General features: G+C 46.2%; 1 protein-coding gene across 2 annotated transcripts; it reads left to right on the forward strand.

The window, feature by feature from the left end:
- On the forward strand, positions 1-27,764 carry enpp2 (ectonucleotide pyrophosphatase/phosphodiesterase 2). 2 transcript variants are annotated; one of them, XM_030101995.1, is made up of 25 exons: positions 1-46; positions 2,039-2,144; positions 10,809-10,946; positions 12,095-12,220; positions 13,756-13,816; positions 13,888-13,985; positions 14,069-14,148; positions 14,303-14,422; positions 14,879-14,934; positions 18,930-18,995; positions 19,183-19,255; positions 19,342-19,450; positions 19,584-19,709; positions 19,884-19,915; positions 20,023-20,150; positions 21,647-21,722; positions 21,820-21,907; positions 21,995-22,164; positions 24,360-24,495; positions 24,750-24,889; positions 25,486-25,621; positions 25,908-25,985; positions 26,063-26,195; positions 26,274-26,427; positions 26,516-27,764. In XM_030101995.1, exons 1-25 carry the CDS (start codon positions 29-31, stop codon positions 26,684-26,686), a joined length of 2,619 nt encoding a protein of 872 aa, XP_029957855.1. In that variant the 5' UTR covers positions 1-28; the 3' UTR covers positions 26,687-27,764. The 2 variants fall into 2 exon arrangements, with proteins under 2 accessions (XP_029957855.1, XP_029957856.1); XM_030101996.1 differs by having other exon boundaries at positions 24,450-24,495.
- Positions 27,765-27,859: the final 95 nt, after the last annotated feature.

A 27,859-nucleotide genomic window follows, 5' to 3' on the forward strand; every position in this document is an offset into this window, starting at 1 on the left:
CTCTCCGGATCTGCTCCGCACGGACAACATGCTGCTGCTCCGCCCGGTAAGAGCCGCTGCTCGGTTCTGGCTGAAGAGACGCGCCGCTTCGTGCGTAATTACGCGCTGCTGCTTTAGCGCGCTGGTCGGCTGTTGGTTCGACTTCAGAGCTTCTGTCCTGTCTCTGACTCGTCCTCCTCGTCGCAGGGAAACATTTGCACTGCAGTGGTGGGTCTGTCTGCCTGTCAGGACCGAGCCTGAGTCGATCCGTCAGGGTGTTGATCCGGACGCACGGGTGGTCCGGTGGTCCCATCAGACCGGGTCTCAGCATCAGTGATTTCCTCTCACACTGACACGTTTCTGTGAAGATCCAGACCGAATCTTGTCTTAAGCTGTATAAAACCTGATTTGAATTCAGCTTTGACTTCAGGAATTTGAAAATGAGAATGTTTCCAGTCAGTGATGTAATTTCAAACCTTCAGCTCAGGCTGAACAACATGTAAATTCTACTCCTCAGAACAAACTGAGCTGTAAAGGAATGACTCAATATTAATTTTGATTTAGACACTAACGGCAACCAACTGACATTTCTCTTTATCTGGCTGACTGAATGGATTATTTCATCTCTAGAAGCACAAAAATTAAAAAGAACCAAAAACATGAAGTTGCTGCTCTTCTGCTGATCACAGCTGGAGGAAATTAGAGGCGAGAGAAAGAGCACTGTGATCGTATCTTAAAGCGGAGACATTACCATCGTCTGCATAACATCCCGTCATCACTGCATGTTGAACTGTTATTGATTCAGCTGCTGCTAAACACGGGTTACTTTAAAGTTTCTTCGCAGATCACATTTCATGCGTAAAGAATCAAATACATGAAGCAGGTTTCTCCTCTGAGCCAAACCCTGCCTGTTATTTGACACCAGCCTCTGTTTAGTGGGGATCAATGTCGGCCAGAGGCTGGAACCGTTCATCTGCATGTAATCTGAGCGGAAGAGTCACGTATCAAGCTTTTAATTTGAAACAGATTCATCAGGTTTGTTTTTAGAGTCATCTTCAGCTGCCATGAGGAGGCTGGTGTCAAATTACAAGCTGATGTTTGTGGCCCACCAGTGGCCTCTGAGAAAATCACCACATCGTTTCATGTGTCACTTTACGCAAATTTGAAGCAGTTATCAAATCAACCAGAATAATCTCATGACTGAGATTTAAAGTTAAAAGCCACTGAAATTGATTTAAGTTTTATCGATGTTCAACTTTTAACTGTTCAAGCTTTTTATAGTCAAAAACATTGAGATGTTTATTTTATATTCTGAAAAGTGAAACTGACCAATAATTGCTCATATTTTATGATTTAAAAGTGTGTACAAAGCTGTAAAGATGATAATCTGTCATCAGATTCCTCAGTGAGACGGTTTCTCTGCTGAACAGGCTCAGTCTGGCGCTGTGGTTTAATCCGGTGTGACAGTTCTTCACTTCCCGCCGGAGTTCGACACATGAAAACACACTTTTATCATAATAACGTGACACTTTGAGTTTGTTTCTTTGACTTCATGGTTAAGATGAAGATTTAAGTTTTTTGTCCTTTTAGAACATTTTTAAGAGTTTAAAAACCTGTCCGACCCAAATGGTTTCCTTCCTGTTCAGTGAGTTTTCCCACACTGCTTCACTCAGATCCTCACAGGTGTCTTCATCTGTCCGTCTGCTGGTGTCAAATTACTGGCTGTGTCTGCTGGCTCAGCAGGTTTTGGGCCAGTCCAGTCTGCTGGTGGATCCTAAAGAGAATCAACAAGCTTGAACCATTTGATTCAGGAACAGGGAGATCTAAATTACTCACAGGAGGAAAACTTTAAAACCAGTCTCCTTTATTCACTGAACGGCATTTTGAAGGCCTGTGGAGGTCAGAGGTCAGGAATGGTTGTTTTTGGTCCTAAATGTTTCCGAGCTGTGACCTTATAGTTCCACCAAACAGAAGACTGAAGCGTTGGGTTTGTGTTGTGAAGACCGGCTGGTCCCCTCGTGACCCAGCGTCCTGACCCGTCCCGCCGTTCTGTCCTCAGGTGCTGTGGACGCTGTCGGTGCTGCTCGGCTCCCAGTCCTGCTGCGGGTTCGTCTACGACCGGCCCAAACGCTCCGGGGAGGACGGATCCTCCTCCAGGACCGAGTGTGAGTCTCAACGCTCTCTGGACTATCGGTCTTAGACGTTTGGCCTCTCATTGAGACGTGACTTTGACTTCTAAAGGCGAACTGCTGTCAACTGCGTTTAACTGGACTCATGGATGATTAACCAAAACATAAGTCTGGTCGCGTTTACATGCTGTTTAACAGTATAAAGAAATGTCCCAGCACCAACAACATAAACATCCACACACTTCCCATTACCTGCTCGTGTCCAGTGGAGAGTAAGGCCCCATCCACACGATGACGAATCCAGGCCAAAACTCAAAAACATTTGATCAATTCACCCTGTCATCCACACCAATTCAGCATTCCGTGGATCTGAAACCGAACGTTTTTGAAACCAGGTCCCAGAGTGAACAGATCCCAAAACTGTTGAATCCATGGCTCCGTATTTACTCCTATTTTGGAGCGTTTCCTGATACGCTACATCGCAACAAACGCGCAGAACACTGTGAACAACAATAACAATGGCGCTGTGCAGTGTAGCAGACGTCCTGCCGAAGACTGCGAGCCTTTTGCCGCGTTTACAGCAAAATATTGCACTCCTTCAGCACCACCGGATACAACAAATCAACATGGAGAAGGCCGTGCTTCATATATATATATATATATATATATATATATATATATATATATATATAATGTAATTTTTATTGTAAATATACACGTACAGTACATGGCAAACATTATGCCAGGGGGTACACAATAAGCCATCAGTTTCTTTGAAACGGTTTAATTTTCTCACAGATACTGATAGTTTTTACAGCCTTTTTGTTTTCAGAGTCTTTTAACATTTTTATACAAGAGACTACAACATTTTTTAAGTGGGTAAATGATGGCTTCTGCCTGCTGTATTTGCATTTATGATTAAATAATTTTGATTTTCGGATTAGTAAATTGATGATAAAAAAATCCGTCCTTTTCCTGTTTTCTGAAGAAACAAAAAAAAAAACTAAACAAAACACATTGTCCTACCTCAAAGTAAAGTCCTTGTATACATTATTAATTACAAAGCGACAGAAATCTTTCCAAAAGATCTTGGAGTCATCACTTCCAAAAGAGGTGTTGAGTTGTTTCAGGGTGATTTCCGCAGAAAGAACAGTTCACATCAACGTCCCTTTATATTTTTCCATGAAGTAGTCAGCAGGATGCTTCATGTAATGTTGAAAAGACCATGAAAAAGATCACAAAAGGCTACTAGGCGGAGGCACTATGATATTGCCATGTATGTCCAGTGGTTGTCAATGAAGCGCCACCTAGCGGCCTGGCATGTTATTGCAACGATTCAGCCATTTTGAAAACAGTCATGTGGACGGTCATAAATATTGAATCAACTCCGTCTTTACGGGCAAACGTTTTTGGAACTATGAGCGTTTTGTCTTCGTGTGGATGGGCCCTAAATCTCACCACTGGTCCACCGTTTCCACATGCAGTGTGGCTGTAGTTACCATCTTGGACCAGTAGGTGTCACTGTGTGACAACAGAAAGCTGCTAGAGTTCAACAGGAAAACTCTGGTGATCCGAACACAAGTGATAACAGGCACCAAGACGTATTCAGATCACCAGAGACGCATTTTAATGGCCGGTGGATACGGGGCCAAAGCCAGGAAAAAAAAAAAAAAAAAAGAAACAGAGACAGAACATGAAGGAAAAAATAAATCTAACACTGTTGAAAATCAAGACACATCTTACAACTTGAATGCAGCGTCCACCGATCAGGATTCAAACGTATTCAAAGACTTCACAAATACCGTGTTGCAGGAGCCTTCTGATAATCCACATCCTCAACTGTTCTCTTTCACCTGAATTTTACCCAGAGTTCCTTCAAAAGTTTCACCTTGGCAGCTGTTTTCAGAAGGTTTTCAGTGACTCTGAGCAGCGTTGTCGTGTAAAGACACACGAACCACAACGAAAGCTTTGCCACTCGCTTCAAACACTGGCATGTAAACAGGGCAGACCTGATGAAAACCTTATCCATGTCCAGGGAGAACATGCAAACCATCCCGGATTCAAACCCATGACATTTCGGTGAGGCAGCTCCAGTTTCGACACTTTAGCTGATTATTGTGAGGAAAGAGCTGAATCGGTCCGGCTGACGGCTTCATCTGCAGAGACACGGATCATCGAGACCTCGACGCTGCTCAGGACGGTTAAACTCAGGTGAAAACGTCTCCCGGCTGTTTTTCACAGTGACGTTCAGCAACACGGCCACAAGAAGAAGAAGAAACATACGTTTAGTTTCCACGACGGCTGGGCACGGAGCGCCTGAGGTTTACTTTGGACGCTGGTCGATGTACCTTGGCTGAGAGCAGGTAGAACACGCCTCGGTCCAGACCCGGTCCAGGACTGGATCTGAAGCCACGCTGAGCTGCGGGTCCAGTCCTCCCGGACATTGGATCGAGTGACGGGAGGACTCTGAGCTCCAGACGGCTCGCTGCCGCGGCTCCTCAGCCTCGCCGCTCGCCACCATGATGAATGTTCCGGCTGTTTGTTTATCGGAGCCGCCGGCGAGGCTCCACAGAACCTCTGTGGCTCTGCAGACACTGGCAGTGAGAGGGTGTCTGTGTGGCTCTGCCTTGAGTCAGTATTACTAGTTTTCTTCTGGAACAGGCCCTGTTGTAGGCCAGCGGTTCCAAACCTGGGGACCGGGACCCCGTCAGAGGCTGCCAGACATCACGCAGTGTGGGCCAACGCTGAACCCCAAACTGCTCCCACTGGATGGATTGTTGTGTGTGAGAGGGATTAATAATGGAAGCTGAGGCTGTGCTGATGAGTCTCAGGTGTGTCTCCTCACCTCAGTCCCACAACGGCGTATTGTTCTCTGTGGTTCCATTTGCAAAAATACACACCGGCAAAAACTCATGGCCCGACACGAAGTGTATGTAGAGAGCCCAGAGACTTTCATCATGGTGGAAAAGATGAAGACGAGCCAGGAAACTCTGGAGTCAGAAAGGAAGGATAAATGACCAAAATCAACAAAGTGCGCTTTGTGAAACAATGCTGATGGAAACTGCAGACACGTGATGGAAAAATGGAAAACAAATAGCAGAAACCTGTGGTTCACTCACAGCTGGGATCAATGAAGGGCAGAAGAAAGAACAGCTGTTTGGAAGAACAAATCTCAAAGCACAAAGACATTAATGTCATCTGCATAAGTGTTTGTTTTTGCTGTATTTCATCTAATATTGTGCAGAGGAAGAAGTGCTTTTTCCTCATTTTCTGGATTGTTCATGTTTACATGAAGCAAAGGCTAACAACACATTGTCCTCCGACAACAGATTAAATTGTTTTAATCTAGAAAAAATCCAGACTAATGATGAGCTGAACTTTAACCGCACCAGGCTGTGCTACGAACATCGACTCGGGGATTTTAGTTACAGTTGATACGACCAGTTCATCAGCTCACTGTTGACGTTTTTATTCTGTAGTTCTTTAAAAAAAAATGTGTCTTAAGTTCCATCCTGTTTTGCTTCCTAATTGTCAAATCAGGAAGCTAGAAGTGTTAGCTTTCACGCTAATGTATTGAAATGTGTCCAGGACGCGTTCAGTGTGTTTACATGGGACATTTTATTCCTGTTTAAATCTGAATAAAGCTTAATTCCGCTCTAAAAGGACCACGTAAACAGCTGAAAAAATTACTTTGGAATTAAGTCTAAATCTGAATAAACTGACCTGTTTATTCTCCTTTGGAAGAGGAATTATGTTTAAATTAAGTGTGACTTAATTCCGGTCGTTGTGCTCGTCCATCGCAATGACGCAGTATTCCAAGATGGCGACTCGCAGCTTGACTCATACAGAGACAACTTATTTAACGGGAGCTTTAAAAGAAATGGGTCTGATGAAAGAGTGGATGGACGTGAGCAGAACAATGGGGACATTTTCAAAGATGCAGCATCAAAGTTAATCCAGAAAGAAAGAGAGAAATCGCCAGAAATAAGCTTTGTTTACTTCCGGTAGACGTCACGGCCGCCCTGTCCAATCAGAATGCTTCACAGCCCTCAGAGTTAAAGAGGATTTAATATCACGTTTTTTGTAAACACCAAACTCAGGAATATAATTCGGAATTACTTCATTCAGAATAAACCAATTCCCAATTAAAAACACCATGTGACACACTCAGTCATAGGTCTTTATAAGCGGTGTGTATTGAAAATAACCTCACAGCATGAGATGCATCATGATACCTGGGTAGTGATACGATAATATCATGATATCACGATGTATTGCAATATTCTATATTCAGAAATAACGGAGAATACAAGCGGCAGTATACGTCCATCAGGTGATATTGATCATTCGGAGAGGAAATTTAGTCCAAACTGTTTGACTGAAAACATCTCACAGTAACTGTTCTTCTCTTTTCTCTGAATAGCTGAAAGCTTTATGAGCTGCAGCAGGAACGGCTAACTCAAATAGGAACTGAAACATGAGGGATTTTAGTTCTGAGTCCACTACAGGTTCACAACTCCTCCTGCATTCAGCCGTTAAAGCATCGATCATACTAATCCGTACTCAGAGCTGTTCGATCCATATTACATCTGGCTGTTGAGTATCGTGATACATTGCCATATGGATGTTTTTTCACATTCCTCGTCTTTAGCAGGTTTAATTTATTCACCTTTTTCACTCTTGGAATGTTCCTGTTTGAGCTTCCAGGCTGAGTTCGGTCTCTGTCTCATCTCTCTCTCTGTTGTAAAACTAGCATCGCGGCTAACGCTGTTCAGCTCACTCTGTCTGAAACCAAAAAACAGGACCTGACTTATGACTTTCTTTGCCGTTTTCCAGAAAATGCAGTGGAAAAACAAACTTTTTCTGCGACCCTGTAAATCTCATAGAGAAAGAAATCAGGTCTGGAGTCAGACGCCGACCGACAAGAGAGCTGCTGCAAAGAAACTCCACTGGAAGGCGGATAGCTTCATTCCTGACGAGCTAGCTGGATTCAGGCTCAGGGTTATTTTTCAGTTGAAGCCCTGCGACTGGCCGGCCAGCATAAATAATTCAAGGTTACTTAATGTAAAGCTCCCAGGCACACACACACACACACACACACACACACACACACACAGTCTGTACCTGCTCATGCATCCAGAGCCTGGCTGGAACAGCTCTGCTGGCATCCTCCACTTCTCTCCACCAGGAAAGTTGTTTTTCTCCTCGAGCGGCGCACAAGGAGCACGTTGTTGAAAGGCGGCGGCCGTCAGATGTGCAGGATGTCTTCAGTTAGGCCGGCCTTCTCTCCGAGCGGGCCGGGAGCCAGACGGGACCAAGACGCTGGAGGCATCCTGGACGTTTAAAGACCCGCAGTGTCTCGGCGGTGGGACGACGCTCGGCGTAGCCGGAGTCCCAGGAGCACACTTAACATGGAATAACCGTGGAATCCGACACCCGGAGGCTTTAATGAAGTCAGAGCCGCTGATCTGTGACTGGAAGTGGCTTGAGTTTGGTGGAAATGTTTTTGAAAACGCATGGAAATGCTGAGTTCACCGTGTTTTCTGAACACAGCCAGAGCAGCACAGCGTAAACATTCAAGCTCCTCAAACTGTCTTCCTTTGTCGTCTGTCTGCCGTGTGGAGACAGAAAATGTGGGAGAGGGGTAGAGAATGTACTGAAACCACCAGGCAGTGTGAAAACACATCAGTCTGCTGAAGAGAGAACACGTTCTCCTCCGCGTTCTCATCCAAAATCCAAATCCACTTTATTTATATAGCACATTTTAAAAACAAATGTCTACAAAGTGCTGCACACAAAGAACAAAGTATAAGTAAATACAGAAACCAACACAGAATCCAACACGTTAGCCAGCGTCAGCACTGGTCCTTCTCATTATTTATTGAACACATGCCTATAGCAAAGATGTCAAATATAAGGTCCATAGGCCAAAACTGGGCCAAACCACCGAGAGAATTGTAAAAGTTTAAAAGAAAATGCTGATTTTTCAACTAATTTCTTCACAGCGGATAAAGCAGAACACTGAGACCTGAGCTGAGACATCGGTGATGCTGTCGTTAAAGCTAGCTAACTAGCATTAGCCTCGCAGCCACGCTGTCAGTTTTCAAAGACGGGCACAGTGAAACAACTGGAGAGATTTTGGAGAATTTTAACTGTATTTTGTCAACAGAAGGTTGTAGTAAAATGGCTTTATGTGAAGATCAGTTATTTTCAGATTACATAATAAAAATGTCTTCTTTCACAAAACCAATTAAAAACATTTAATTGTCATAATGGCTGTATGTCCCTAGTCAGGAACCTGAATTTGGGTTTTCTGTGGCCCCTGAACTGATGTGTTTGACAGTTTTTGAGCTAGCTTGGCCCTTTTCCTTGCCATTTGTTCCTATGAATGTACTGAAAATATTATTTCGTGGTCTCATTTCATTGCCGCTCCGCCTGTCTCTGCAGCGATCTCGTTATTCTGGGTACTTTTACTGTCAGAGACAACTGATTCAGATCATCTAAAACAGGCGGCTGGAGCAGATAATTGCCGTTAGCAGCTGCTCAAGAGCAACTGTAAGTTATCGTCTTTGAATTATGGTGACGGTTTTAACGTTCCTGGCAAACAGCAGAACCTGAAGCCATAAAGCCAGTCCTGTGTCAGGAAGCTGACTGAGCAAGACGGAAAGGAGTCGGTCTCGCAGGGAGAAAAATAACGTCTCCTCTGAAAGAGTTTCGATTGTGCCGAGGGTGAAGCGGGTTTTCTGCTGGTTGTATTCGTCCAAAAATAACTTTACTTTGTTCACAGGGGTCGCATGAGAAAGAACACGGTCTTCCTCCTGAGGTCTGCAGCCAGTGCTAGCTTCAGGGCTAACAGCGGTTAGCTTACTGAGCCGTCAGAAAACAAAGAGCGGGACTTGGTTTATTTATTTTCCAGTGTTTATTTCCACTTTACATCTCTTGGAGCGGACTTTAGGCTCAGGTTGCTCTACACACCACCACTGGGTTTGTGACGCTGTAGTCGAAGCAGACAGTCGTCTGCAGTGGTGTTGTCCAGGGTAATCATGAGTATATGGTGGATACCCTCTTCCAAACTTCCCACGATGCACCACTCAGCACTATCTGTTGCATTTTTTTTTTCCCTCAGATGATGAAGCTATGCTCCGCCCCACTTTCCCTGTTTGTTCGGCTAGCTCAGTGATTTGATTGGCTAATGTCCATGTTGTGTTGACCGCCGCATGGGGGTTAATGAGCCAGTCAGAGGCAGAGGGGGCAAATTTGACTGGAAATGACAATGTGGAGGATTCTCACTGAAGTGGTCTGACATGCCACATTTCCTTGGCTGATTTGAATCAAGGTGTGCCTGTTCCTCCAGGGATCGGGACGCCACCCACCTGGAAAGGGGGCCTTCAGAGGGGGATCAGCCTGGTCTATGTCATTGTCTGGAAGAACGACTTTATTCTGGGACTCCTGCTTGTTGTCCCCCAGCAGTGGAGAGATTCAGTCCATCTCAGCTCAGTGTTTTGTCTCTTGAAGGGTCATTTGTCGTGCAGCTGTAGCAAAAACACTAATACAGTAATATCACGTGAGACGTTGGCATTAGCAGCAGTCTGTCATGTAGCCAGCTGTGGCTCAGTGTAGTAGAGTTAGTCAGCAGCATCAAGACAGATAAACTCAAGAGAATCAGTGCGAGATGAAACACAGCAGAAACAGTGCATTAACTCCTCTTCTCAGCATTTACAGCTTGGCTGGAGGGAGGTACGGAGGAGAACTGTTTATTGTAACCTAAGATGCTGCCACGTGACGGCTGAAGAAGAGCAGCTTATCCTGATTAAGAAGATGAGCTGCACCCGTTAAAACATACTGAGCATTCTGTTTCACTTGTGCATTAAAAACGTCATCAGGATTGTTAAAACGCCACTTCTTTTACTGTCCTCCTGAGGGAGCGCTCTTCCTTGAAGCTAACGCTACCCTTCCAGTAGAGATTAATGATTGGATAAAGGAACCGTAGAAGAGCTTCAGGGTCCTGTGCATATGAAACTTTAATAATGGTCCTTGATCTTTTTTAACAAGCACTTCACAGTTTAAATGAAAACTGAGTTTACTGTCGATTGCAGTACCCAGATACTGAGTTCAGTAGCAGTTCCACTGGCTCGTCATGGACCACACTGCACTGAGGGGGCGGGGTTGACAATCAGTGCATATTGACAATGACCTGAGGAAAACATTCTCTTCACCATAGTATGAAAAAGTTAAGAACCCGCAAAGTCAACCTCCTCATCACCAAGCAGGCAGAAGATCACTGAATCTGTCATCATGGGGCCTGGCGTAGTCGTGTTTATATGAAACCTATTAGAGCAGATAAAACCAGCCTCTGGGCGATCCGGTGGAGGTCAGTGGGCTGGACAGAGCCCCGTTCACCCTGACTTGGTTTCAAGGATCCAACCCACAAGACATGCGTCAACACTACAGACATCAACAGGTTCCTCTACCAGGCTGGGTTGTGTTGAGAGCTGATGAGAGCTCCACAAAAAGCAGCCCGCCATGACGCTCGCTGCCTTCCAAGTGCTTAGCAGGAGCATCTTGAACTCGATAAACACGCTGACGAGGGTCTGGCAGCCGCTCGGTGTTTGAGAGGAACTCGGCCAAATGAAGCATGAAGCAGTGTTGCAACTGTTCAGAAGGTGATGTTAGCATAACCTGTGATTGTTTCATCCTCAGCTCGATCGGGACCGAACTCCTGCAGGAATCGGTGTTTTGAGCTGGTGGAGATGGAGCCACCGAACTGCCGCTGTGACAACCTGTGTAAGACCTACAACAGCTGCTGCGCAGACTTCGACCAGCTCTGCCTCCGCACAGGTCGGCCCGCTCTCACCACGCACCTAAAGCGACTTAACTCACTTAAACTGTTCATGGAAATCACAGCAAAACTATGACAACTCTGGCTAAAGTGCTGTGTAGTACTACGGATTGTCTCCTCAACTGTGTTGTTTGGTCCAGGGGAAGATGAAGCTACACAACTGAACTGACCTTCAATTTTATTTGTAGCGTCAAATTAAACAAGTCAGCTCAAGGCACTGTTGAAGAGAAAAACCACATGAGCAATTCAGAGGATGGACTGGAAAGGAAACACTCTCTTTAAAAGGAAGAAACATGCAGAACCAGGCTCAGATGAGGAGACTTTCTGTAGAACCAGTCGGGATTCTACCCCGGTTGGGACTATCCCTAATAACTGATTAAAATCAGACGTTTTTTCAGTAATTCTTCTCCTTGAAGCTCTTCTCCTGACCCAGCATGGACCCTCTGTCCAGCTGGATTTGACCTTTGACAGCGATGTGATACAGTAAACGTCATGTTTTGACTCCTGTTTAGCGAACTCGGAGTCATTCGTACTCGGCGTCGCTCTGCTTTACCCTCTGCTTGTGTGTTGTGCCGTCGGGCTAGTTGTTCTTCAGTACAGAATGTTCTACTTATTCTGGTGATTCCACTGCTTCAGTTTATTTATTGGAGTTACTCGGACCCTGATCCAGCCCAGAACATTTTAAACACTGTTCTGATTGAAACACGGTTCATTTTCATGTTTCAATCAAATCTGCATGCACATCTAAATATTTGTTATCAATACTTTGGCTTTAATCAAGTCTCACAAACACATTTCTAAAGTTTCAGATGAAGCCGAACGTTCTGGTCATGCTGCTGCGTGTCCCTCTTCCTGTTGGCTTGACCACATTCCCTCCCCGGCTACAGCCAGCGCTGCTGCTCTGATTTATGCTCCCTCTTTAAGCCTGGTGGTCTTTGGCTCACCACTGTGTTGCCACTGTAATTATCCCCCGGTCAGAAAACCAAGAGATACTTTTATTTCTCCAGATTGGTCTTTATGTGGGAGGGACTCAAACCCTGGGTCTTGTAGGGAGGTGGTGGTTCTAACTTCACTTTATTTGTCTGTTAGCGGCTGAATGAAGGATTTGGAGGCTCTGGTCGTTGAATCGTTGTCTTTCTGATCACAGAGGGGGGGTACGAGTGCACTAAAGACCGATGTGGGGAGACGCGGAACGAGCAGCACGCCTGCCACTGCTCCGAGGACTGTCTGGCCCGAGGAGACTGCTGCACCAACTACAGGAAGCTGTGTAAAGGTTTGTCTCTTCATTCCAGGTGTTCTCTCAGAGCGTTTCAGTCAGGTCCACTGGACTTGGTGTCTTGTTTTTTTCATATGAACCACCACTGACCGTTTTCAACCCCATGAGTCCGAATGAGCCTCAACATTCTCACAGAGGCTCTGTTCACATAACGAAGTTCCTCTCATAACGCCATCGTCGTTTCATGTTCAGACAGCAACGTTTCAAAAACGATCGCCGTTCACATGGAAACAGCAGAAAGACTGATAACCATGTAGTTTTGTGTGCTGCCACTAGAGGGTGCAGTGTCAGGAATGCACACAGTACACTACACTCTAACATTCCAGCGTCTTTTAACCATCTGTCTCGGTTGTTTCGTTCCATCCAGAGTCGATCCTACGATAGAAAAATAAATGTTTGTCCCCATGTCGTCCAGATGATGCCGGCCATTGTTCACCTGATTGGTGATAAGTGATCAGACGCCAAGAGCCCCTTCATGCAACGTTTCAAGAGAAAATACATGGCTGTGTTTTGTGTTTACATGGCAACGTTTTGAAGACGATGACGCTTTACACAGAAACAGGTGTAGTTAGGATGCTGGGCCACTAGTGGGTGCTGTTCGCTTTAGTAATGAAGCCACACAAGCAGAGAACAATACGCTCTGAACATTAACAATAGAGAACACAGGCATTCACATGGACAGAACACCAAGTTGGATTCTTACTACGGTGACTGGCAACTCTAAAACTACCAAGTCCAGGAGGATCTGGACTGGGACCAGGACCAGGATCAGGGATTCCCATGGTGAGGGGGGAGAGTGAATGAATGAACAGGTTGAATAAGAGACAAGGAGGGAAGACAGAAAAAGAAAAGTAGGAGAGTAACTGAAGGAGTGACAAATGAATGAAATAAGAGTTGGTGGATGATGGATGATGAAGATGACAGGAGTGGAATGGGGAGGAGGAGATGATGAGTGAATTGGAGGATCGACATGAACTGAAAGGATGAGTGACGATGAAATGATGAAGGGGGTTGGTCGGGTCGAGCTGAGGATGATGGGATGAACTGAGGATTGATCAATCAGGGGTTTGGAAGCAGAGCTAATGGGTGAATCCAGTATGAAAGGATGAAAAGTGAGATTGTATGAAGAAAATGGAGGGTTGTGGAAGGAAGTGGATGAATAATTGAATGTCAGAAGTAGGGGTGGGACGACACCTTCATCTATCGCGATTGAAACACGAGTGATTTAATTTCCGTATCTTTCCGTTATCAGAATAATTGTTAATTCAAATAACTTCCAGTATCTTCATGTGTTCATAAAACTGAAGCACAATTCTGTGAAAACTGTGTTGTTCAGGTTATTTTAATCATTTTAAGGGAGTTCAAAGATATTTTTCACATCCCAATGCCAGCTGGACCTTTTTATGAAAGAAGAATTTGTGACTTTTAAAGATTTCCTGTTATGGACGACAGGATGCTGAGATCTCAGAGAAGCGTTTTTCTGGTTTCTCAGGGTTTCAAACCCTTCCATGTCTCTGTCCGTCTTCGTCCAGGAGACACTCCATGGCTGCAGGACGAGTGTGAGGAGATGAAGACGGCTGAATGTCCTGCTGGGTAAGTCTCTCTGAGAGGAGGCGGGACGCCACCTGAAGCTGCTGAACGCCGGCGTTTCCTGTGTGCGGCAGGTTCGCTCGTCCGCCGCTCATCATGCTGTCGGTGGACGGATTCAGAGCCTCCTACGTGAAGAGAGGGAGCGCCGTCATCCCCAACATCGAGAAGCTCAGTGAGAACCGGAGAACTTTCACTTCTTTAGCCTGGAGGAACCAGTGCTGGTGGATTCTGAGCCAGAATTGTTTTGTTTGTCAGGATCTTGTGGAACCCATGCTCCTTATATGAGGCCTGTTTACCCCTCCAAGACCTTCCCTAACCTCTACTCACTGGCCACTGTAAGTACTGACTGCAGATGTGCAGTGATGGCTGGAGACGGGTCTCAGAGTCAAACATACGAGACATGGTTATGAAGCAGTGTGGCGGCTGATGGATGGTTAAACTGTGGCCCTGGGCCTCAGAAGGAAAGATGACACCGTTGTCTCGTCTCAGGGTCTGTACCCGGAGTCTCACGGCATCGTCGGGAACTCCATGTATGACCCCGTGTTCGACGCAAACTTCAACCTGAGGAGCCGGGAGAAGCTGAACCATCGCTGGTGGGGAGGCCAGCCGGTGAGTACGCCCTGGAGGGACGGAGGGATGGGAGGACGGGAGGATGGGAGCGAGACCGGTGTGAGGACGGGATGGGAGTCCTCTTATTGTTTATCCACTGAGCATGTGCAGAACTACTGTTTACTGAAGCTGTGCTGCTCAGCAGCAGCGTTTCAATGGAGACGGTGCATTTTCAAGAAGTTCCACCTTGGGAGCGGTTTTCACTGGCTCCGAGCTCCAGCGTCTTTTAGCACACACACACACACACACACACACACACACACACACACACACACACACACACACACACACACACACAACCCCAGAGTGCTCAGTTCATATCAGACGCTGGGCTCCCTCCACGTCCCGTCCACCTGGACCTCGGTCTCTAACACTCTTCCTGTTGTTTGCCTCCAGTATCTCTTCAAATCAATGAGGTTTGTTTGGTGAAATAATGAGTCTGTGCTGTTTGTTCAGATCTGGATTACGGCGGTTAAACAGGGACTGAAGGCGGCCACCTTCTTCTGGCCTGTGTAAGTATGTACACACACACACACACACACACACACACGGTTTAATGACCAGCTAATGTACGATGCTTTCCTGTTAGTATTCACACTTCCACACATGTTCACAGTACATTTCACCGGACAGATGAACCTGAACCTGAAAAATAAAACCTAAAACTAACAGACCGTGGTTTGTGTGATCAGCTTAAGTCACGTTTGCATGACACTGTCGCTCGGAGTCACTGAAAATGCAGCTTTTGAAAATAAGTTCCCAAAGGGGAACTTTTTGAAAAATGCTCTGACTCTGTGGAAATGCAGCTTTTCTGAAACACTGCTCCTGCTCAGGTACACCATGGCTGGAGTCAACGGCTCCTCTGCTCATGCTCAGTAGAAGACAATAACAACAATGTTTTCCTCCAGAGTGTCATGACTGCCAGTCCAGATTCTCCCAGTCCTGGACTTGGTGGTTTTAGAGTTGACAGCCACCATAATAGTTGTTCTCTGCTGCATGTGTGAGTGGTTTCATTATAAAAACAAATGGCATCAGCTCATGGCCTCGTATGCTAACGAAGTTGTTATGAGCATTTTTCTTATTTCTGTGGAAATCGTCGTTTTCAAAATGTTGCTGTGTAAACGGGGCCTGAGGAAAACCCCATCAGTGCTGGTTATACACACAAAGTAGAGTTCAGGAGGAGCTTTTCCACGATCAACATCCCATTCGTAAAAGCGAGCTCTGCTTGAAACAGAATTATTGTTTGACGTATTTGTTTGGGGCGCCGAGTCCTCCAAGTCGAGTGAGGAAGTTATAAAACATGCCGGATTGTAAACCACAGAGAACAGGGACCAGAGAACAGGGAAAAGAACAAGGACAGGTGTCAGGTTGCGTTAGCTTGGGTGTGTTTCCATGTTTATTGATGAGTCGGAGGTGGACGTGCATATTGAGTCAGAATTCATGAGGAATATGCTGAACAGGAAGTGATGGCTAACTTGAAGTGGTGACTGACGTTTCCTGCATCCTGCTCCACTCGGAGGGAACCACGGCTTTAAAAACACAGGAATTCCCTCGGTTCACCGTGCGGCATCCAGAGAGAAACCGCCAAACAAGCTCAGTCCAGGACGGCGACCACGGTTCCCTCGACCACCCTGGTTTTCAGACCGCTGTGCTCGGCGATCTGAGGAGGATTACAGGACAAAGACTCCCACACTCCATCGGGACGGGGTCCCTCATCTGGACCAGCGCTGTGAGAACAGCTACAGGACTCCAGCTGTTTGCTCAAAGCCATTGATTTTCCCCCATGAGACCTATTGTGAAAGGAATCATCTTCAGTTCCAGTGTACCTGGACCAGCTGCCAGTCCTCCAGGTCCGGTACCATCGTCCAGGTTCATGTCAGACCAGGACCAACAAGCACCCTGCAGGCTCTGATTCCATCTGTTCTCACTTGTGCAGCACAACTCTTTACTACGGCCGTGGTGCAGAGTCGGAGCATTTCAGATAAATGCTGTTTTCACCAGTTTTCATGGAAACGCAGTCAAACTGTTTGCAAAAGTCAAGTTAATTTGTAACGGAACCATTCAAACACAACGCAATTAAGAGAGAACAAAACGCTTAAAATGGCGTTAACATCACAGGTATTAGGAACAGAAAAGAGTATTTAAAAGAAAAAAGGCAATAAAAATAATTGGGAAATTTTAGATGAAGCTGATAACGATGCATTTAGAATAGTAAACTTTGTTTTTCACCGACATGAGCAGAGAAGCGCTTCACTGCTTCACTTCAACAATTAAACATTTATCCAAGATTAATTTAAAGGAGCAATTTTCTGCACAATCGCAACCAAACAGGAGAAGAAATACAGTAGGAGCTTTGTTGAGATGAAAGTAATGAAATGGAGACTATTGTTTATTCCAAAACCTGTTTAAATCAAAGTTTTGAGTCGTCCTGATTCAAAACAACATTCCCCCCATTTCCATCCAGAGGGGTCAGAAAGTTGTGTTGTCACTGGATCTGAGCGCCGCTGCGGTGTGAACGGGGATTTAAACCCCTGGTTTCTCTCAGCGGTCCTTTACTGAAAGTGGTGTTTTGAGTTCATCTGCTGCCTTTGTTCTGCTGATCCTGGTTTCCCTCCTCCGAGGTCAAACAAACACTCGGGCTGTGAATGAGCCATGATCCCAGAACCTGTCCGTCCGTCCGTGTTCCTGCTCGCCTGGCGCTCGCGCTCCTCGGGCTCCGTGTGCACGGAACACAAAGGAGCCCACATGTATGAGCACAGAGGAGGCTTTGACGGAGCGGGGGTCCATCCCGGCTGAGGGACGGTGCCGGCCTGTTTTTACAGCAATTTGGGCAAATGGGAGTGTTTACACTGGGCAGGATTCCTCTGTGAACCCCAGTCACAGATGTGCCACTCTGCAGAGCCGAGGGGGGCCGAGGGGGGCCGAGGGGGGCTCTGCTGTTCCACGCCTCGGCTCTGACACAGGGAGGAGGAGACTTAACGCTGTGGACCCGCTGGTTGACATTTTTTATCTTACTGTCAAATGAAACCTGCGTCACTTGCTTTCCTGAGTTTGTTGCACCTCGCAGAAAGTTATGGACAAATAAATCCAAACAGAAAAGCAGTTCCATTGCAAGTGGAAAAAAAAACCAGTTGATTTTACATCCAATGATCCAGATTTATGTGGATGTTTGACTGATGGAGAGAAATGGAGTAATGTACAGCTGCAATGGCAACACAGAAAATAATGCCTCAAACAGGTGAAAATGGCTTGAAAGCAGCAAAACTTGGGGAAAAAATGTTGATAAAGTGAAGGGAAAAAGCTGAAATAGATGAAATTATGTAAATTATCATACTCAACTGAATCAGGTAAAACAGATTATGAAATTATCTAAATATGCTGTAATGGCTAAAATGGTCAAAACAGCTGAAACTGCTTAAAATTACCTCCACTGTAGAAATGTCTAAAGTTGCTGAGGGTTGAGCAGCTTAAACAGTTCAGTGGTTTCATTTCGAAAACTCCAAATCCATTTAAACAAATTGTTATAATGGCTGAAACCATTGAAATGGATGAAAGGGCAAAATTGATCAAAACACCTCTGATTGCCTGAAACAACCAAAACCATAAAAATCCTTCATAGTTAAAGTGAAATTGCTAAAAACAGACTTTGAAACAGGATATTTTTTGAGTGGTTTTCACAAACTGTTCAGACATGTTGAACAGATGAAACACCTGAAGTTTAGAAAAAATTGAGTTCTTTAATGGGTTCTCAGCTTGAACAGCTGACAGTTATTGATTATGACTTTTACAGGTTTAGGTTTTTAGAGAACATCAAAGCTTCCGGGGTTTACGGGCTGCGCTGTGCTCGTTTTAAAGCTTCGACGTGTTTTGCCGCTCCATGTGGATTTTATCTGCTGGAAAGTGTGAAACGCTCATCTGTTTCAGCCTGCAGTCAGCAGACCCCCCCTGGAAGCGGGACCACCGTATGCTGGTGGTGAGGGCTGGGGGTCTGTGGGAGGTCCGGGAGCCGCCCGCCACCAGCAGAGAAAACACAGAGATGAAAACGTGACGGCGCGGTGGAGAAGTGTTATAAAGCAGTGTGGGAGCAGCTCTGAGAGCCCCCCGGGCCACACAGGGCCTCGGTCCCGGGTTTGATGGTTGACAGCTGTGAACGGCCCCCCCACAGCCCCCCGGCCCCCCCACGGCCCCCGACCTTCACGCAGCCTCTGCTCTGACGACTGATGAGTTCCACTCTGCTGCCGCTTTATGAGGCTCTGAGCCCGAAGGATGAAAACAGCTCTAATTGGAAATCTGTTCCCGTCAGACTGCCGGTAAAAGCAGCCTGGGGGGGTGCAACAGGTAGCTGAGGCTCGTCCTCCCTGGAGTTGATGGTTCAACGCCACGTTGTGCCTTTTAAAAGTCGCACTGGGGATAGTCTGGTTTGAACTGACAGAAAGGTGATTTATGGAACTTTGAATGAAGACGTGCTTTTGAATTTCCTCTAAGGTTTTCCTGTTGTGTGTTGCAGAACCATCAGTCTGGAGAGGAGGATTCTGACCATGCTGCAGTGGCTCCACCTGCCAGAGAAGGAGAGGTACACCCCCCTGTCAGGCACTGCACCGTCTGCCAATATGGCCCCACTGCTTGTTTAGTTCTGGCAAATATCCATGTTCCGCCTGGAAAAGTGTTCAATTTACACTGCATCTATATAGAACACTGCTGCACTGACGCTGTACTGCAGAAACGGTCCACAGCAGCCTCTGCCTGGCGTCTCGTTTCAGGCCGTACGTTTACGCCATGCACTCTGAGCAGCCCGACACGTTCGGACACAAAGTGGGGCCCATGAGCGCAGAGGTGAGTGTGTTCTGTTCTCCTATGTGATGCAACGCGTATGAGAAACCCGTGGAAAACCCAGGTTCGATTCCGTGTCCGTGTGGCAGCTGAACGGCCCTCTGAGGGTGATCGACAGAGTCGTGGGTCAGCTGATGGACGGACTCAAACAGATGAAGCTGCACCGCTGCGTCAACATCATCCTGGTGGGAGATCACGGTACTGTGCTAACGACATCATTCTCTGTCGTTTCCATGTAAACAGACCTTGTTTTCAAAACGTCGTCGTGGAAACAGGACTTTTCTGAAAGGAGAACTCAAATCGACGTCTTTTCTCCCTCCTGTGTTTTCAGGAATGGAAGAGGCCAACTGCGATCGCACCGAGTTCCTCAGTAACTACCTGAGCAGCGTGGAAGACATCATCCTCATCCCCGGCGCTCTGGGCCGAATCCGCTCCAGATACCCCAACAACCCCAAATGTGAGACACCTCCACCGTTAGAACCGCCGTTTAGAACCGTAGCACCTGTGGAATAAACTTCCTGCCTTGTGTCTGAATGGTGCTTTAATGATGAGTTATTCTGGCCTTTTTTCAAAAAACACCAACAATACAACATTACGCCTGAACTCACCCGACACTGTTGTCTTTTTTTAGACGACCCAAAGACTGTTGTTGCTAATCTAACGGTAAGCCTGAGGTTTTCTTTGTGACTGTCGTTAAACTCAGATGAAATCTGTCTCGTCTGTATTTGACCCTCCTCAGATGACAAAACCAGCCGTTGTTTCATTTTCAGTGTAAGAAATCGGACCAGCACTTTAAGCCGTACTTCAAGCAGAACCTGCCCAAGAGACTGCACTACGCCCACAACCGGCGCATTGAGGACATCCACCTGCTGGTGGACAGGAAGTGGCATGTGGCCAGGTACTGACCCGCTGATACAGGAGCGGCTCAAAAACACCACAGCTCATCTTTTACTGATTGATAAAATCAAAAATCGCTTTCTATGATCAGATAAACTGTTTCACTGCTCAAAACATAGTTTTAATGACATCTGTCAAGTCTTCTGAAACCTTTATGTAGTTTAACCAGAATCGATGCATAGTGGTTTAGTGGAGGTCGCATCCTGAAAATAAACATTTGTTGCACGCTAACTGTCAGTTAGCGCCTTTCTACTGCTTGAGCGGTCCCCAAAGTCAGTCACATTCATCCACGTTGTTGATGTTTCACCGTTAGCCAACAGAAACAGAGTGTTTAGTTAAAGTGAAACTGCTTTGAGTCCGTCTGAGATGTATTTATTCTCTAACAACCAGCTGCTGACGTGTTGACGACATGCTAACATGGAGCCTGACAGCTGCGCGACGCTAAACAGAGAAAAACCTTCTGCAGTAAATCATGAGGTCACCCGGGTTCAGAGTGAAAACACACCCGGTGACGGTGAGCGAGCGTGGAGCCGCCACGGTGCCGTTGAGCCCGGCGGAGCGTGGGAATGTTACGTTCTGCCTGCCGGCATCAGGAAGGCACGCAGGGCCGCGAATGAAAGACATCTTTGAGGTTTCTGAGCTGCTCACATGGACAGACAGGCTAATGGTCAAGTGTATGAGACACACACACACACACACACACTCATTAGTCAACGTCTGCATAAATCCCAGACCAACTAACTCCTCACATGAAATGAAACAGAGTTTGTCTCATTTCCCCCGACAGCCGGTCATTTACATTTTCAGCATGCTTGTGGCTTCATCTCATAAACACACACACACACACACACACTCGTGCATATTAAAGTGTATAAGTGGAAGTAGTGTTTTATTGAACACCTATAAGTGACTGTTTGTGGAGCTGAAGGCTGACAGAACCCTGCAGGTCAGCTGTGTTCAGGTTCCACATGAGAGCCGTCTGCGATGCATAAAATCAGTTAATGAGACGCAGGACGGGGTCGTCGTCATCTCAATCGAAAGGTTTCCCCTCGTCCACCTGTTGAAGTGTCATTGAGCAAGACCCTGAGCGCCAGCTCCCTCCATTGGTTTGTAATGTAGAGATTAGAGAAGCTGACTTGGGATCTGAGTGTCATTGGTTCAATTCCCGCTGGTCATTTACTGTGGGCCCTGAGCGCCGTGCCTCGGCTCACCTGCTCGCTGTAGCTGGCCTCCATTAGTCTCTGGGATGTGGGACCGGTCCCGTACGGAGAACTTGACTTTACACGGCAGCAGACAGGAGGTCAGGAGTTTGCAGGTTCTAGTTGATTAAATATGATCAGTTAGTGAACTAAAACAAATCCTGTATTAAAGAACTACGGATTTCACATTTTAATATGGAATCAAATAGATCCCAGTTTTGAACTTCATTTTTTCATTAGCTGTATAAAATATTAGATAAGAGATTTGAAGCTGACATGCCTTGTTTTTCTTTACCAGGAAGGTTCCAGAGGGGAGGAGGCACTGTGGCTTCGCTGGAGACCATGGATATGACAACAAAATCAACAGCATGCAGGTACTCCTCTGTTACCCTGCAGCGTCAGTGCAGCCAGCGGAAAGTGGATGCTTTTTCACTGCAGATCATGTTTCTTCTGTTCCTCTTTGGTTTGCAGACGATTTTCTTGGGGTATGGACCGACGTTCAGATTCAAGACCAAAGTGCCTGCCTTTGAAAACATTGAGCTTTATAATGTCATGTGTGGTAAGACTCATTTGTTCGTGTGTTGTGAAGGACAGCGGACGGATGTGTCAGACTTTAAATGTCTCATACTTTAAAACTGATTCTCAGATCTTCTGGGTCTGAAACCGGCACCCAACAACGGGACTCACGGCAGCCTGAACCACCTGCTGAGGAACCCGCCCTTCAGACCCGCCATGCCCGAGGAGGTCTCCAGGCCCACCGCCTCCGGACTCGTGCCTTTGGGCAGCGACGACCTGGGCTGCAACTGTGATGAAAAGGTCAGCCGTGAGGACTCGGTGGCTGACCTGAGCCCGGCGCCGTCCAGAACTCAGAGAGGGAACATCACTTTCTGAAAGACTGACTTGTCTCTTAGTTCCTTCATGCGCCAATCAGCCACAGTGGCACAGACCCATCAAACCTTTGACTCGTAGGAGAGTTGAGGGGTTGTCTTCATGGGACGATTGTATGAGTGACCCCTGGATCACCCTGACCCTGACCCTGACCCTGGTTCATTACTTCTCTTTCTTTGCTCCACTTCTGATCCACAGAGATCATTTCAGTTTGGAAATGATCTACAACAGCTGCGTTCATGCAAATGTCTTGACTCACTCAAGTTCTTACAGTAATCAGCACGAGAACCCATTTCCACAACGTTTCAAGTGTTAAATGCATCATTTTAGTGCTTTCAATTCAGAAAAGTGTCACATTTCAGTGACAATATCTCAAAAGCTCTGTCCACTTCCACAGATGTGACAGAAATTATGAAAATAATGTAATTTCCCTGCAGGACCACTAGTCGATGCTGTAGGTGGTTTTTGGAATAAAACCACACACACATGCAGAGAACAATACACTGTAAACATTAACAATAGAGAGCTCAGACATTCACCATGTTGTATTGTCATTACGGTGAATGTCAACTCTAAAACTACCAAGTCCATCATCAAGTTGTTCAACATGCTGATTGAAAACTCTTATTGATTGCTTAAAAACAGAAGGCCATTATAGCCTCTGGAGAATAGCAGGAGAGGGAAAAGTAGCTTTTCCTCACATGAGTTTCATTTTCTTTTAGCCAATGCAGTGTCAACTTCAAGTAAGACATGAAGCAAAATGCTCAGTATGTGATCAGTAAAACCAGCTAAACCTTGAGGGAAACCACAGAAAAGACCAACGGGAGGTCTGTTCACAGCACTGCTTAAAAACAGGTATTGAAACCACTGCATGGACTCAAGGAAACCCTGAGAGTCGTTGTCAATGGGCACAATTCCTCAGTACATCCATCAACACAGGCTGAAACAAACCATGAAAAGGCGGAACCGAGGAGGAACAGGATTGCCTTTTCCGATAAGAGTGTTCACTTCACAGAAGTGACTTTCACAATTGTTAAGATCTAGACTTGACAAAGCTGCTGTTCATCAATTTACACCAAACCTTACATGAAACAACAACTTTATTTTTCCTTTTTTGAAGTAATGGTCCATAAAGATGCTGAAACAATGTCTCTAGCGCCTTTCTAAGAACGAGAAGGGGTCAGCAGTACAGTCGTAGCAGGATTGAACTGAATCATCAAGAGTAGAAAGAAATCCCAGAGAGTAATTTAATGTTGTGACAGATTATATTAGGGACGCACCAATATGTCAGTACAGGTATGGGCTCTCACCTTGAGCTGCTTGCCCATACAGAGTACCAAAACCAGTACTTTAGAAATGCTGTAAAGCATAATTCCTTTTCCATGCACAAATGGCCTGAGAAGGCCAGGTGTTGCCCTGAACCATCTCCAACGCTACGTCACCTCCAACAGCCTTGAAGGCTGCAGTATTTCACCCAGTCTGCAGTTAGCATGTAGCGGTGCGTAGTGTCTCTTTGCTATTGGTGCGTCCCTTATTTATACTGACGAGACCTTATCGGTGGTACATTTATTATGTGTTTTGTCTTTTTTTTTTGCCTCTGCTCCAAAAACTACATGGTCTTCTAACCACGTAGTTTCTCTACACACAACAATCTGACGTCAGTCACTCTGATCAGTGCAAGATCAGCCTCCCTCCTTCGGTTCTATTCATCTAGCTAATAATTGATCAAAGAATGGATCAATTCGGACTCCTGGGATCAGCTGTTCTTCTCTTGATCACATTGATATTTGTGTGTACATGTATTTATTTATTTATTTATTTGTGTCTTTTTACACAGCCAGTCTGTAAAAAGAATCATCCACATGGGCTTTTTTTCAGTGACTGTTTGTTCCTGTTTGACATGTTGACTGTTTGATTTGTTGCTTCTTTGCTTTCTGCTGCAGAGCTGGAGTCGGTCCACCGAAATCTGTGGTGCATTTATATATTGATTCTTGATTGGATTGAGGTGGACTCCACCCAGCTCTGCCCTGCTTCATGTCTCTTGTGTTTTCACCTGCACTCTGTTTGTGATTCCCATGTAGATCTCTGGCAAGAGATTGTTTCAATCTCCGATCTTTTTGCAGTTGCGTGTAAAAAGTAGGGGCCAGAGAGGTTTGAAAGTGACCCTTGTACGAGGCTATAACCTGGAGTCACTCTGGCTCTGTCTCTTACAGAACAAAGTGGAGGAGCTAAACCAGCGACTGAGGCAAGCTATTGATGGTCAGTCTTACATGATGCTACTGAGCGTGTCCTTACCGAGCTAGCTCGAGGGCCTTTAGCGCAGGCATACTGGACATGGAAGCAGATAAATCTAATTAAAGCTGTAACAACGTCTTTAAAGACAGATTTTATTCATGTCCACCGGCGATGACAGATCGTAGTTCTGTTGTTTCAGAGGATCTGTGTTCTAGGTTCATGTCTCTTGTTACATTCCCGCCTCTGTGCGCCGTGTCTCTGTGGTTCTTCCCTCTCAGACAGCAGGAACTTGCCTTATGGTCGACCTGCTGTCCTCTTCAGAACTAAATACTCCATTCTGCACCACGGGGACTACATCAGTGGCTATAGTGAAACTATGTCCATGCCCCTGTGGACGTCCTACACCGTCGGCAGACAGGTACCTTTTGAATCTCATGTGGTTTGTCTTAGGGAAGAGCGTGGTTTGGGATGAGAAAATGTACTTACAACTCTTGTGAAACCACATATAGTCATCTTTGTATCATGTCACATCAGTCCAGGTTTTGCTATTATTTCCTACAAGAGTCATGCATTAAACTAAAAAACAGGAGTCCTGACACAGAACCCTGTGGGACTCCACACCTACCTTCAGTTTGTGCATCTCAGAGATTCTCCATAGTCCAGCTGAGGGTTGCAAAAATCTTGGTGAAACTGATCATAAATGTGTCCTTGTTGGCTTTCCAACCAACCTGCTGCAACATTAAAACTGACCCATCTGATGACCTTTAGGGTTAAAATCACAAAAACTTTTCAATGAAATAGTTGCTATTCCAAAATCATCCCTTAAAAGAAGCATCATGCTGAGACCCGGCGAAGCTAGCTACCTCACTGCTAATGAGCTAAAAGCATGAAAAACCAAGAATAAAGCTGAGTTTCTCCCCTTTTCAGTAAAGTCTGTGAACACGTTGACCATCGACTGTGAGAACTACTTCGAAGTGAGAATATGTTGTTTCGTGCGGTTCTCTAAACCTCCAGGTAGAAGTGTCTCCTCTCCCTGAAGCTCTGTCCAACTGTGTGAGGCCCGACTCCAGAGTCCCTCCAGCCTACAGCCAGTCCTGCACCAACTATAGAGCGGACAAGCACATCACGTACGCCTTCATGTACCCGCCACGTGAGTGTGCCGCCGCAGAAACTCAACATAGGCTCAGAGATCAGGAGGTTCTGCGATTGGCCCATAGTTTTTTATGATACCACTGACCGGTCGTCCATTGGGGTTGAGAGACGGAAGCTTCACTGAAAACACTGTAAAAACACTCAGATACTGCGCTCTTGTTTGTTTTGTAGTGAAAACACACACACACACACACACAGACACACACACACACACACACACACACTCTGCAGAGAACAATAAATGCGTCCTATCATTTATCGGCTGTTTTAATCTGTGTTGACAGAACTGTCGTCCAGCGTGGACAGGAAGTACGACGCCGTGCTCATCACCAACACCGTTCCCATGTACCCTCCCTTCAAGAGTGAGTGTGAACCTGCAGGGTGGAGGAGCTGAAGCCGGCAGTGTGTAACCTGTCTCACTCTCGTCTCTCGTCCTCAGGGATATGGCTTTACTTCCAGAGAGTGCTCGTGAAGAAATACGCCACAGAGAGAAACGGCGTCAACGTTCTCACCGGACCCGTGTTTGACTACGACTTCGACGGCGTCAGAGACTCGGCGGAGACCATCAGAGAGTAGGAACATCCTCTTCACTCCGGGTTCCTCACATGGAGTCTTTTCTGAAGTGGCGTTCTGTCGACCCTCTGTTGCAGCCACGCCAGCGGAGCGATCCCCGTCCCCACACACTACTTCGTGGTCCTGACCAGCTGCTTGGACTTCACCCAGCCTGCGGACTCCTGCAGCGGGCCGCTCAGCAGCGCCGCCTTCATACTGCCACACAGATCCACCAACGAGGAGACGTGTAATGTAAGAAGTACCACTGAGTCCTCACACAGAACCCTGAGGGACCCCTGTAAATAACAGGAATGTCTGAATGTGTGGTGTCCCTGGACAGAGCTGGGAGGAGGAGTCCCGCTGGGTGGAGGAGCTGATGAAGACGCACACGGCTCGAGTCCGAGACGTGGAGCTTCTGACGGGCTTGGACTTGTATCGACGGACGAACCGGAGCTACACCGAAATCCTCTCGCTCAAGACTTACATGAACACGTACGAGAGTGAAATCTGACGGTTGTGTGGCTGACTTTGTCTTGAACCGTGGTGGATGTATGTGGTACCTGGAGGAGAGGCGGTGGCGGCCATGTCCAGGCCTCTCTCATTCTGCATTTGCTTCAGTCTTTTGCTTTCAGTCGTCTTCCTACAGGACTTTGACACCACTGAGTGTATTTGCTACTTGAGTTTGTTCTGAAGGTTCCTCGGTTCCTCCTGAACGTCTGGACAGGAACAGGAAAGCCCACTGAACTGCTGTTGACCCGCATCTGGAGCGAACACTGACAGCAGAGCCTGAAAACCACGCCACTCTAGAGACATGAGCGTCCAGAGCATTTCCATGGACCCGTTGAGCCATGGCATTGGGAACCTTGCTGAACGGCAGCTGTTCAGCATTTGTAAATATTTTTTCAGACGTATGAAATCAGAACACGTAAGATTGGGATGAAGACCAAGAAATTGTTGGAAACTTGATCAAAATAAAGCAGAATGTCTCAAAGCGGTCCTTCCCTCGGGTGTCCATCAACACTGCCAGTGCAAAAATCAGAGCTGCAGGTCTTTCAGCCTCTATCATCACTGACGGATCTCTCCTGGTAACTCATCTTTATTAGAACAGCTTTATGAGACGAGGCTGATGGCGTGTCGCTCAACTCAACTACTTATGCAGTAATCCATCAAACATTCCCTCTCCCATTGAGCATGTGGGAAATGGGATTTTTCCAGGTGGTAATAATCCAGTTTCCCAGCTCCACAGTGTAACAGGGAGGTGTTCGAAATCTGATTCATCCCATTAAAGGGTTTTTTTAATAGTGAATGGAGGATGGAGTTTTGTTCCAGGAACACATTGAAGTTATTTATGTGAAGAAATCGCTGCGTACTACCCCAGAAAACTGATCCACTCCAGAGTATTATTGTGTTTTGTTTGCGTGCAGAACTGGTTGAATTGATGTTTTTGTGTGTGTGTGTGTGTGTGTTGCTGAATTTAATTTGTCCATAATGATTTGTTAAAAATGTCCTTTGAAGCATTTATGAGCTGCCAGATAGAATAACCTGTAAAAATAAGGAATAAAGAAGTGAGAAACATCCGAGCCGTGTGTCGACACTTATCACTTAAATAACATCAGATTAGATGTGGAATGGAGACATTAGAAGAAACAAGGTGATCCTGCTGTGGTCCACAGAGCAGATGTAG

The sequence above is a fragment of the Salarias fasciatus genome, chromosome 11 (assembly GCF_902148845.1).
Source record: "Salarias fasciatus chromosome 11, fSalaFa1.1, whole genome shotgun sequence".
NCBI lineage: Eukaryota > Metazoa > Chordata > Actinopteri > Blenniiformes > Blenniidae > Salarias > Salarias fasciatus.

Excerpts from the sequence above, each read along its gene's own strand:
- enpp2 (XM_030101995.1), top strand. Across the intron at positions 14,935-18,929 it reads GCCACCTTCTTCTGGCCTGT|AACCATCAGTCTGGAGAGGA; the intron begins GTAAGTATGTAC and ends TGTGTGTTGCAG. Across the intron at positions 26,196-26,273 it reads TCGGCGGAGACCATCAGAGA|CCACGCCAGCGGAGCGATCC; the intron begins GTAGGAACATCC and ends CCTCTGTTGCAG.